This window comes from Cucurbita maxima, unplaced genomic scaffold, assembly GCF_002738345.1.
Source record: "Cucurbita maxima cultivar Rimu unplaced genomic scaffold, Cmax_1.0 Cma_Scf00020, whole genome shotgun sequence".
In the NCBI taxonomy this organism is placed as follows: Eukaryota; Viridiplantae; Streptophyta; class Magnoliopsida; order Cucurbitales; family Cucurbitaceae; genus Cucurbita; species Cucurbita maxima.
Genome location: NW_019272036.1, coordinates 2033390 through 2046748, shown reverse-complemented (window position 1 = coordinate 2046748; position 13359 = coordinate 2033390). Strand labels below are relative to the sequence as shown.

General features: G+C 33.1%; 2 protein-coding genes across 3 annotated transcripts; one reads left to right on the top strand and one right to left on the bottom strand.

Annotated features, from left to right (window-relative positions):
* Positions 1-2677: 2677 nt before the first annotated feature.
* LOC111494193 (MADS-box transcription factor 6) lies at positions 2678-4880 on the top strand. The gene is made up of 8 exons (XM_023144073.1): positions 2678-3085; positions 3478-3553; positions 3779-3840; positions 3918-4017; positions 4212-4253; positions 4412-4453; positions 4548-4693; positions 4804-4880. Exons 1-8 carry the CDS (start codon positions 2904-2906, stop codon positions 4865-4867), a joined length of 714 nt encoding a protein of 237 aa, XP_022999841.1. The 5' UTR covers positions 2678-2903; the 3' UTR covers positions 4868-4880.
* A 957-nt stretch (positions 4881-5837) lies between these two features.
* LOC111494194 (MADS-box protein SOC1) lies at positions 5838-11950 on the bottom strand. Of its 2 annotated transcripts, none has more exons than XM_023144075.1 (7): positions 11052-11950; positions 7304-7370; positions 7153-7223; positions 6955-7054; positions 6841-6882; positions 6710-6751; positions 5838-6141 (listed from the first exon to the last, which is right to left on the bottom strand). In XM_023144075.1, the coding sequence occupies exons 1-7, from the start codon at positions 11231-11233 to the stop codon at positions 5986-5988; spliced, it is 660 nt and encodes a 219-aa protein (XP_022999843.1). In that variant the 5' UTR covers positions 11234-11950; the 3' UTR covers positions 5838-5985. The 2 variants fall into 2 exon arrangements, with proteins under 2 accessions (XP_022999843.1, XP_022999842.1); XM_023144074.1 differs by having other exon boundaries at positions 7289-7370; positions 11052-11948.
* Between the last annotated feature and the right edge of the window lie 1409 nt (positions 11951-13359).

The following is a 13359-nucleotide window of genomic DNA, read 5'->3' as shown; positions in this document are numbered from 1 at the left end:
AAAAAAAAAAAAAAAAAAAAAAAAACCATTATTCTTTAAAAAATTACAATAATATCTCTAATCTTTTGAAATCGTTTCAAAATTTCTTTAAAGTAGAACCCTTTAACATATTAATCGTGACCCAGAACGACGAGATAGTGATTCGTACACTTATCTAGCTTACGTTTAAAGATGATATTAAAAAACATCGACTTTTTATTTAGTGTTTTAATATTTTTCTACTCTAAATACAACTTTTGTAACGATTATGGAAAATTAAGGGTAATATCACGACTTTTTAACGTTCAAAATTTAAGATGCGATAAAGCCTAAATCGTCGTTCAATGTCCTAATTATTCTCTTGAGTTGTCATTTCGACAACACCAACCTTCTAGTTTTTGGGTTAAGTTTTTATATTATCCCACTAATTTTGCATCATATCAATAGTTTACGTCTATCAATATGAGCTCGAGACTTGATTTAGGAGTCAAAATTATAAAGAACAAATAGTAAAAACGACGATGGACTAATTAAAAATAATGCCGTCTTGATTTAGGGTTTTGATCACAAATAAAAAAATTTCGACAAAATTGAAGTGTTTTTCTCTGATCTATCGGTATAAGTTGTTCGTAATTGTTTATAAAATGTCAAAAATGCCCCTGAGAGCACATGGAAAATCAGAGTGTAGTCATTTCAAGGACAAAAGCTGTGAATGGGATTGAATTATTATTTATTATTTTATTAATGAATAATAAAAACTTGGCATTAAATTGAAAGAAATTAGGGCCCCTTAAGTCTCATTGTCCTATGTTTCATTGTTCTCATCTTTCTAGCTGACCTTTTTGCCCTTTGCACATGAAATCTATTTGGCAATTGGACTTTTACAACAATGGTTTGGTGCACAAAAATGGCAATACATTGAATGAGAACTTGACGTTGAAAATAACACTCATCCAATTAATTAGGGTTTCAAACCTATATGTCAATATGATTTGACATTATTAGTTCATATTGTCCACTTTAACTCGTTACATACTATCGTCAGTCTCACAGCTTTAAAACGCATCTATTAAGGAGAGGTTTTCATGCTATTATACGAAAGGTTTCGTTCCATTTTCAATCGATATAGGCTCTCACAATCCACCCCCTGCTCTGTTTTTGACTCTGATACCATTTGTATCAGTTCATGTCTACCGCTAGTAGATATTGCCTTATGATTCATGTGAGTGAAGACAAAATATGTTAGAAGCGAGTAGTAAGTAACTAACCTTGTGGCAGGACATGAAGGAGAATTTCGGGGCCAGCTCGAATCTTAATCTAAATCTTGGGCGTGATCCCGAATCCTAATCCAAATACTGGATATGAACCTAGATAGTTACACAATTAATTAATTAGAATATGTGATGATAATTAATTTATTAAAATAAAGGAGATTAAATTGAACTAAAGCATGTGTACTACAACTTAAATTTAATTTATTACTAATATATATTTTTCTTCAAGATATAACATTTTAAAAAATTAAGCTAAACAATTTATTTTTTGATAAACAATAAATGATTTAAAAAATTAGAACTAAGAAATTAAGTTAATAATTTTTTTTTCATAAAATAATGAGTTTTTATTTTTACTTTAATTTATTCCAGTAATCATTATTACTGTGCGTACCAAACACACCCATTTCTAGCCATCTTTTAATTGTACAAAATTTTCCAAAAATATTAATATTAGAGAAAATTTTATATTTCTTTATAATTTTTTATTAATTTTGACGTCAAAATATTGAGAATAACATTTTCCAGGCAGGAATGGAGATGAGGAGTATAATCTCGTCCCCGACCCATTTATCTAATGAAGAAAAAATGTTCTCCACTCCCTCTCCATTCGAGGTAGATTTTCGAACGTAAAATGGAGATCTCCAATTGAAATACATTAAGTGATTGATAAGATATTGCACTTAACTGAGATGATTGAGCGTAAGTAGTATCTCACGTGGTTTGTGGTTTGTATGACGGGTTTAAGACTTTTTTATAAATTATTAATAGAATAAGAAAAGTTATTTATTTAATTGTTTAGGCCATAAATCACCCGTGAAATTATAGAATAAGGTTTAAGAATAAATATTGTCTAATGAGTCGCTGCCCTAATTATTATCATTAAAAAAAAATCATGAATTTATTTGCCACAAAATTAAGTTTTTATATTTATTAGATTCTTTCAAAAAAATATTGAATATGTGAGATACTACATCAATTGTAGAGGGGAACGAAACTTTACGGGTAAGAGTGTGGAAACTAAATTTGTGAGGCTGACGACGATACGTAATAGGGTAAAGTGGACAAAATAATTCCTTATAAGGGTGTGAAAACCTTTTCCTAGTAGGTGCGTTTTAAAATCGTGAAGTTGATGGTGATACATAATGAAGTAAAGCGGACATTATTTGATAGCAGTGTGTTTTGACTGTTATACGACATTGGTTGGAATGAAATATTCGTTACAAGGGTATGAAAAATTTTCCTCGTACTAGACATGTGTTAAGGCTGTGAGACTGACAACGACATATAACGAACAAAAACAAACAATAAATAGTAGCGATGAGTTTAGAGTGTATCAGACATGATTTTTATTTGATATGAATGCATGGTTTTTGTAACCCTACCCTGTAGTTGAAGGGCAGGCAGCCCTAACTCCTATTTGCTACCCTACATTCTCTATCTGTCTAAAACCCCAAATAGGAGAGTAGAGAGAGAAAGGCATTAGGTTAGGGAAATTAAAAAGGAAAAGAGGAATAAACAAAGCAGTGGTGAGGTTTCCATTTTATTGTTAAGGAAGATCTTGTTGTTGTTCTTCATCTCGTTGTTGTTCCTCCTCCCACTTCCCCAAAACCTCATAAACAGCCTCCAATCATTGAACTGAATCGAAAAATGGGGAGAGGAAGAGTTGAACTGAAGCGAATAGAGAACAAAATCAACCGCCAAGTCACTTTCTCCAAGCGCCGTAATGGTCTCCTCAAAAAAGCTTATGAACTCTCTGTTCTTTGCGATGCTGAGGTCGCTCTCATCATCTTCTCCAGCCGCGGCAAGCTCTATGAATTCGGCAGCGCTGGGTAACTAACTAACTTCATTTCTCTCCAGATCTGACACCGCCTCATTTCTTTTTCTTAATCATGTTCTTCACGCCTTCATAGATCCACGCGCTTTCTCTAAACATCAACGAAACCCTACCTAGTTTTTGGGGAAAACTGTTTTTTCTTTTTTCCTTGCCTAGGTTGTTAATCTCCTGTCTCACACATCAGACACACACAGATTCTGTTCCTTAATTTCATCATTCAGACCTTTGTGTATACTTACGGTTCTTCTTCTTCCCACTCAATCTGCTACCTCTTTTGTCTCTTTCTCTTTTCATCCTTCAATCCTTTGGAAATCTTCCTCTCCCTCTCTCTCTCTCTCTCTTTTAATGAATTTAAGTACTTGATTTGTGTTTTTGACATGTTCGTAGTACGACGAAGACACTGGAGCGATACCAACGTTGTTGCTTCTCTCCTCAAGACAATTACAGCGAACGAGAATCCCAGGTTGTTCTTTCTTTCCTCCCTTTCATATCGGTTTTAGTTTTCATCTCGATCGATTCTGCTTCTTAAAGAACCAGATCTCATGTGTTCTTAGATTGAGATAATTAGGATTTAAATGTTCTTACATGATTCAAAGAGTACATATTTTAGCTAGTTGAATTATATTTGAGTGAGTTACTGGAGAATGTGTGTAGGGTTAACGATGTGTTTAATGACACGAATGTGCAGAACTGGTTCGTGGAAATCTCGAAACTGAAAGCTAAATATGAATCGCTATGTCGCACTCATAGGTTCGTAAAAGGGTATCGAAATCGTGTGTATGAATGATTAATTGAGAAGGTTATATTAATAAAGTTTTGGATGATAGGCATTTGCTTGGGGAAGATCTTGGACCATTGAGTGTTAAGGAGCTCCAAAATCTTGAAAAGCAACTCGAAGCAGCTCTTGCTCAAGCTAGACAAAGGAAGGTATTATTATTACTATTCACTTTCTTACCAACTTTTTCTCTCTCTTTTTTAAATTCTATATTTTTTCCTTAAATTTCCATTTTTAATTTTTTTTTTTTAATTACTTATAGAGATTTTAACAACCCTAGATTAATTATTATTATTATATGAAAATTCCTTAATTTAAAACTTTTTAATTTTATTATCCATTGCAGACTCAGATGATGACTGAGCAGATGGAAGATCTACGCAGAAAGGTAAAACAAATTAAAGTTTAAATATTTTTTAATTTTGTTTTTATCATTAATTATTTTTATATAATGATTCGAGTTTTTAAATTTAGGCAATGACATGAAATTTCTTTTAAAAAAACATGCGAATTTTGTTGAAATTTAGAACGGTATTGTAATGGCAGGAACGTCAACTCGGAGATTTGAACCGAGAACTGAAGCTCAAGGTTTGTAATTTGAAAAACTCTTTGCCTAATTGATCTATGAACATATTGAATATCTAACTACTCAGCGTACCATGTGTTTGAGTGATACTTATAGCTCGAGACAGAGGGACAAAATCTTAAAGCCATCCAAAGTTTTTGGAGCTCAAGTTCATCAGCTGCTGAACATGGCAACACCTTCCCGTTGTATCCTTCACAAGCTAGCACCATCGAGTATCAACACGAACCTATCTTACAAATCGGGTATCTCTAAATCCCTCTTTGTCATTGGATCGGGTCGTTGTATGCGTCGAAAATCTACACGAGACAACAAAATATTATTAGTATTGATAATGATTATTTTGGACTAACAGGTACCAAAATTATTTCTCAGAAGAGGGGCCATCTGTTCATATGGGTTATTTGAATTCCACTTAAAAAATAAAAAAAAGACATAGAACTTTAAATTCTTGTTTATCTTTGAATGAATGTTTGGACTAAATATATTATTGTCTATATCTGCTTTATTTGAAAATATGTGGTGTTTGTAAGGTGCTTTAATTACGCTTTTACCCCTACCCATTCTATGTCATTTGGTTTATGTAATCCCTTACATTCATGAAATTATTATTATTTCTAATAATGTGTGGCGTATTATTAATATGAAAGATCATTAATGTCAGTGACAGACCTAATGTTTGTAATTTTTGTTTTCTATTAGTATTTATTGTAATTTTGTTATAAAAAAATAATTATTTGTAAGGTTATTTTTTAATTGTCTTTTTAAAAAATATTAAAGGTGTTTTTGAATTTTTTTAAAAAGTTTAATGTACAAAATTTATGAGTATTTTGAGTACTTATGTCCTTAATTCTATCACTAATGTAACATTCGCGCTAATCACATGAGCATATATACATATTTAAAATTAAAGACAGCATTCATTATAAAAAAAATCCAACCAAACCACTCCGTGCAATTAGACTGCACACGTTTGGCTCCATGCGATATAGCGATATCACATCACTAAATGATCGAGATATCGTAGGACCTCTTTCATGTTATGTGAAACATTTAGTCACATATCACTTCTTTAGTCATGTAGTATATACAAGCACGTATATATTATTAACATTCTATTTTTTCAATCCTTTTCTAGCCCATTGTCAAGTCTAAAGCCTAAAGAGTACGTTAACAAATTCACCCAATGGGTCGATGAGAATGTACATAGACATAGATCATATATAGAGAAGTATTATACATCTAATTATACCCAAATAATGAAAGTAGGGTCAACACGATAGTCACTCGTTAAACATTTTTAAATACTCATGTTTTCAATAATAATAAAAAAAAAAAAAAAAAATTAAGCATCAGCAGGTCTGTGAAGAGCTATAAAGAGATGAAAAATGAGAATTATTTACAACCATTTTCCAAAATCTCTCCCTGTGTGTGTGTGTGTCTGCCAAGCATTAGAGATGCTTTATAGAGTAGAAATTGAACAGAAAAAGAGTATTATTGTTATAAACATGAAGTAATATTAGGGCTACAAATTGAATCAGTTAAGGGAAAGAAATGTTCTTGGCCTTGTTTCAGGTGGCCCAATGAACAACTCTGTTTCTACCTCTGAACTTGGACTGCTACTTTCTGTATAGTTCATTAAATTCTCCCCTCTTTCTACTTCCTTTACTCCCCCTTCTGCCTCACTTTCCCACTATATATGAAGAAAAAGCATACCCATGTTAGCTGAACAAAGTCTGAGATTCATCCAGTCAAGAACGAACAACAACATAGCTTAACTAACATAATATCATATATCTTTGATAGAGGTCGTACAAATCTTGTTGGAGTATCACAATCATGGGTATATAGGTAGAGATGCTAGATAGTCCAAGTCTACTGTCAACATATAGTAGAAAGAGAAAGAGGTTTCTACATCCTTATAAGGAATGTTTTGTTCCACTCTCCAATTAATGGGGAATCTTGAGCCACATCAATGGAGAAGAGAAGTTACAAATGGTATAGGTGGTGTGCTACAAATGGTATAGGTGGTGTGCTAACGAGGGCGCTAGGCCTCTAAAACAGGTAGATTGGTGGGAGAGGGAATAAAGCATTGCTTATAAGGTGTGAAAATCTCTCCCTAGTAGACGCGTTTTAAAAACCCTAAAGAGAAGCTCAGAAGAGAAGCTCAAAAACAACAATATTTGCTAACAAAGTAAATATTATCATATCGTTGTAGAGGTTCGTTGTTCTATCAAGTATCTACAAATTAAGACGTTTACCTTTTCGAGTAGCTTAGCATTTTCTGCTTCCAAGAGGTTCTCCTGCATTTCATTTCAGCCCAAAGACTCATTTTTTAAAAAAAAAAAACCCAATGGAAACGCTTTTCAGATGAATGTTTGAATCCTTTCACCTTGTGCTTTAGTTGTTTAATCTGTTCTTCAAACACTTCAACCTGTAATATAAAAATCCGGGTTAGAGAGAGAATTGAATTTAGAGAGAGAAAGAAAAGGATTGAATCAAAAACCTTTCTGGCTCGAATTTTGCAAACACTTTTCTCCAACTGATGTTCAACCTCCTGAAGTTCATCAATGGAGCAAGAACCCAGATCTTCTCCCAACATTTTCCTACAATTTTTTTATGAACATTTTTAAGACAAAGCCCAGATTTCAGCATTAGAACAACTATTTAACCAAGAAAAATCAAGAAATTAAGTCATTAGAACCGTTTTGAAACTTCAAGCTGCTCTATTTTCTTCATCAGGGTGGCTGCTGCTTCATGATTCAGATGCTCCAACTGCAGAAGATTATTGAATGTGGATCATCAAATGGTGAAAACTAGGAATTATGTTGGGGACAAACCTGGATATCACTAACCGATGGAGGCTCGAGGGCTTCTTTGGTTTTTGCATGCTTTCTATACCGCTCTAGAGTTGCCTGCATGCTGAAGATCAGAGCAGAAATGTGGAAGCAAATTAAATTCACATTGCTTTACTGTTCATTTTCTATATCATTTCTTCTGTGTCGTTTCCCATATTAACAAGTCGAGTAGTGGAGTCCTAAGCTAAGCCTTGGCTAAACGTTGAAAATCTTAGTGCCATAATGTCTTTCAAATCCTCCTACTGCAATAATTGTTGCTAAGAAGAATGCTCATGCTTTGACAATTCCACCCAAAAGATAATGAGCTACTGTTACATCACGTCGTTGGACAATACTCAAGATTCTAGACTGAGTAGCAGGAGAAACTTTTAATTTATTATGAACCCAAATGATAGATTCAACAAGTTCTTGCCAATAACCACGCTGCAAAATAGAAACATTAAAAACTTGGGAGTTATGATCGCAAGGAAAAAGTTAGTGTTTTTTAAAGTTGAATTATGTTTAGATTTTATCATAATCTACCTACAAAACTTCTTAGATACAATTTGGTATCTTCCTATATTTCTCCCGACCTAAAATAGTTACTATCTTCCTAGCATAACCAGTTGTTCATGACATTTTTGATGGCGATGGGACATCGATGGTGGGACCATAGAACATGTCAAGTCTACTTCATAGATTAGTCTACATAATCTATAACCTAGAACTCTGATACCAATTGTAACGATCCTAGTTTTCTACTAGCTTAAAGAGGCTACCATATGCATGACATAATATTTTGTGCGGAAATATTCATTAAAAACGATTTCATAAAACAATATCATGGACTTACATGTTTAAGAAAATGTCTTAAAACCATACCAAACAAAAATTAAAATAAACATAAATAAAACTAGTAAGTTCCTATACTAACCTAAGATCTACAAAATTAAAAGAAACTAGCCTATGCATGTGTCATGGTCTTTAATTGTCGCCATCAGGGTGGGTTGTCTTTGCCTGAAATAAAGAAGTAGCACATAAGTGACCCCGCTACTAGGATCAGGGAATGCAAACACATGCAATCATGATCAGGGACATATCATTTAAAATGTGCCCTCCCGTCCGGACAAATTGGATGTGTAGTACTTTCCTACGCACGACCCACGCATGAATCCATCAAGCAATTCGCACACCCCTTGGACCCATCATAATCAAACTAGTTGATTGTAGACCGACGTCAGCAACAAACTTCGAATATCATGCAAGACATGATCATCATCATAAATAGATTGTAACTCGACGTAGATGAACATATGATAAATTAATCGATTTTCTAAAAATGGGTAGACTTTCTAAACATTGATTTTCTAAATAATTACAACTAAATTTGGATAAAAGAAATGGAAAGTTTTTGTGTATTTTGAGATAGGAAGTTGAGTGTAATCGATAGGCTTGCTAATCATGAACCTATGCTTCTAAGACCTACCTTTGAGGTTAACACTAACTTTTGGGATGACAAATCTATAAAAGAATCCTTAAAATTGGCTACAAAACTTAGGACACACTAAGAGCAGTCTAGATAATGCCTTTTCTTTTAGATCCCGGATATGTTTAACATTATTTAAAATCAATGAATTTATTACACATGAAATTAAATTTTGGATCTAATAGCATATAAAAGCTTTATTTTTGTTTTGCATAGGTTCATGAATTTGAAAAAATGTCCCTCAACGGATTTATTAGATATTGTTTCAAGTTCAAGTACCTCGGGGTAGCCACCCACATATTACGTGCTTATCACTTGTTTTATTTATTATTCTTAGTATTTTAGTTATTTTCAAAATAGGATTTCTGCTTATTGTATCGATAACTTATTTCATATCATGGTTCAAACGTTAAAGATGGGGTTTACTAATTCTTTTCGAAATTTGAAGATAAAGAGTTCCTACGGAACCGACTCCTGGATCATCTGCCAATTGCTCAATCAATTACTTCTTTTGAATGCTAAAAAAAGGATTAGTGGTCTTTCCATTATTTCATTTCAGATTCATTGGAATCAACATGAAGGATCTATTAAATATAAAATTAAAAGTATAGGGATCTTTTAGTAGGGGTGTACGTGGTCCGGGTTGGATTGGGTTGTGTTGAGGATTTTTTTGGACCAATCCAAAAGTTTGAGTTAGTTGGATTGGTAACTCAACCCAATCTGAAATTTTCACAACCCAACCTGAAAAATTTTCAGGTTGGGTTCAGGCTTGCTCCAAAATTTTGCCGAGCGGAAAAGTTCGACGAGAAACACAGAGCGGAGAAGCCCGACAGAAGTGGAACAGAGTGTTGAGTAGAGAGATAGTCGGCGACGAAATCCGACGAGAAACACAGATAAGGTCAAACAAAGAAATGAGAGCTGAGAAGAGAAACCAACGGAGAAGTAAAGAGGCGAGCAACATCGACGTCCGACGACACACAAAGATGAGAAGAAAGTGAGATGAGAACTGAGAAGTCGAACGACAACACAGAAAAAGAGGAGTCGAACGATGAAGACGAATGCTGTGATGTGAATGGTGAGACTGCGAGTGCGAGAGTCGAGACTTCATTTTACATACTCAGTTACCTTCGAGGTAGGGGCAGACACAGACGATAACTCATGGGCTTGAACTGCTTGGGGCCTTGTGCTAGGTGGGTTTAGACTTTTTTTTTTTTTTAAGGCTTTCAAGTTGGATATGTTTGATCTAATAATTTGAATTTTGAATCCGAACCCAACCTAAACTGGACCAGGTTCCAAAAGACGAATCCAACCCAAACCGAAAATTCTTTTAAACTCAACCCACCTAATAATTCAGGTTGGGTTCGAGTTAGTGGATTAGATGTACATCTCTACCTCTTAGAAATTTTTTAAGGTTTAGAGACCTATCTCATATCTAGTTAAAAGTTGGATTTTTAACTTTTTCTTATTTTTTATTTTTTTATTGGAGAAATCTCACTCCAAAAGAATATAGAAGCAATCTCCATCAATATAGCAACGAGGATTGAAAGCAACACCTACCTTAGATGCTCTCACAAATAACATATGAAATACAATCTATTCAGCAAAAACTGGGAATGAAAAACAAAGAAGAATGATATGAACACAGTAAACTACTGAATGAACATACAAATCTTTCTATATTGCATGCATGCAATAATCTTCTCCAACATTAGGAAGAAAACCTAGACAAAAGTAATAGAACACAGAACACAAATCCAAGAACATCCAATAATAATCAACAACGTTAAAATGTTGTAACAATAAAAAAAAACAAGCTGAAAGTGAAAAACACAATTATTATAGGAATGTCAAGAGTGGCAAATGACAAAAATACAATATCATTTCTTAGAAAACTCTGAAGTTGTATGGTCAGTTTAGACATTTGAACATATTAATGTTGTTGGGACATGAAGAAAAATAAGATAAATCCTTAAACTGAGACATGGGTTCTAAAAAGGAGCAGCCATTGCAGGCTTTTGGGTGCGATCATAATCTAAATAAGGAATCAACTGATAAATTAATATAAACCAAACAGTAATCAACAGTATGAGCGTTTAAACTATGGTTATTTAGTACAAACCCTTTTCACTTCTCCCAATAGTTTCATTGAAAACAACAGCAAAAAACCAGGCTACTTGAGACCTATAAGAAATCACTCATAAATGGAAAGATTCATAGGCAGATCAAGATTAAAGCCATACAATCTGAATGGATTGGAGCAAAAGCAGATGTTAAGAGTACCTTGAGTTTGCAAATTCATAAAGCTTTCCTCTAGGAGAGAAGATGATAAGAGCAACCTCAGCATCACACAGAACTGAGAGCTCAAAGGCTTTTTTCATCAACCCATTTCGCCTCTTGGAGAAGGTGACTTGCCTGCTTGTTGCGTTTTCAATTAACCTCATCTGGGTCTTCCCTCTCACCATTTTCTCAGGATTTGAAACCCCTTTACACCAAAGAATAGAGGAATTACCCCTGAATAACACTATAAACCCTTACACAGAGATGGATCTCAAGAAACCCAAAGGAAAAGATGAATTTATAGATCAAGAAAAGAAGGGGAAGGCCACAGAAGGAAACAAAAGTGTAATCAAACAAGGAGCAGAAGCACTGAAATCTCCCCTCCTAAACCCAAAAACTAAGAGAAAAAACAGAAGAAGACAAGAAAACCTTGAAATAGAAGCACAAAAGGGCAGAACCAATCTAAAACCAAAAGAAAACCCCAGAAACCTGAAAACCCAGAAGGAGAAAAGGGGCAGAGGGGCTATTTTGGTTGAATCAGAAATAAAATTTGAAGAACACAAAGAAGAGAAGAGGAAAACAAAGCAAACCCACCTTTCCTTTTGAGGAGTAGTTTCAAACCCACTTTACAAATTTGGTGGAGAAAGCTAAAAAAAGAGGGAGAGGAGGAATATTTGGAAAGGAATTAGAGTACCCAAAAGCTAAAGGAAGAAGGAGGAGGAGGAGAGAGAGAGAGAGAGAGGAGAGAGAAAGGAGGATGATTCATCCAATCCTAAGTTTCTTGATTTGGGAAAAAAATGAGAAGGGGAGAGGGGAAGGATAAGAGGAGAATCACGAACAGGGAAGCAAATGGAAATGGAAATGGAAATGGGGAGAAAAGTCAGAGAGAGAGTGAAATGGAGTTGTTAGCTAAGCTTACAAATGGAAATAAAAATTCATTTGTCCGTACAGATTGTGTTTTTACAGAGGGGGGCAGGGCAGGCGGGTAGCGGGCAGTGGGCAGTGGGTAGCGGGCAGTACTATGTTACAACCCCCTCCACATTGCTCCGTACGGTCTGCAAAACTGAAACCCAATCACCGAGCGGCAACGTTTGGCCATCATTACATTCACTCGTCTCCAAAACCGCGTTCCCGCGTGTCTCCCACGCGCCTTCTCTTTTTCTTTTTCTTTTTCTTTTTTAAATTCCCAAATTTATTAAACTAAAAATTCAATTTTCTTGCTTTCTTTTAAAATAAAAATCATGAGATACAAAACTGATAATTTAAAATACAAAAAAATATTTTTGAAGTTAATGAATATATTACTAAAACTATAAACAAAACTAATTTGGTCATTTTATCTTTATATATATATATATATATATAATATATATTTCTAATATTTAATCAGAATAAAATTACATTGAATAAAATTTTCAAAATATTCGTATATAATTTTATTAAAGGATTTTCTTTAAATATTAAATTTATCATAGTATTTTGCAAAATTTAGACTAAGAATTATTATTATTATTATTATTTTGTATGAGAACCAAAAAAGATGCTTTGAAAATAAATACAGAAATGATACCTTAATAGAAATACACCAAAGACTAAAATATAATAATAATAAAAATATATAATATTAAATAATGGATAGTTAAGTTGGTGATTAAAGTAGCCCGAATAGAAATAAGAGCTCATACCTTTATTTTTCGGGTTGAGTTGGATTGGTTTGTCAATTTTTTTTAATTATTTTAAAAAAATCTTACCTATCGACGATATATATTACATTAATAACTCTTAATAACAAAATCACGTAAACTCACAATGCATCACTAACCTATGTTACAAATATTAAACACGTTTAATTTTTTTAAAAAAAGGGTAGCGTTGGGTTATAACCCTATTTTCGGGTTTGTTAGGTTAACTCAAAACAAACCAAATTTTCGAATTTTCAAAAATTAACCCAACCCATAAATTCATGTAATGCTCGAGATTTATAAATAATATAGATTTCTATTTTATAATTAATATTTAAACAAACCTAATTAGTTTATTGGGTTTGAAATATTTTTTTAAAAAATGGTTAATAAATTAAAGAAAAAAAAAGTATTTAACCAATTCAATCTATTTTTGAAATCAGATTACACTAATGGTTATTTGAATTATTTTTATATTAATATTTTAACATTTATTATAATTAATCTAGGTTTTATTTTGAATGATATCATACAATTAGTCTTCAACCAATAATTTTTTTTTTTTTTTTTTTTTTTTTTTTTTTTTTTTTTTTTTTTTTTTTTTTTTTTTTTTTTTTTTTTTTTTTTTT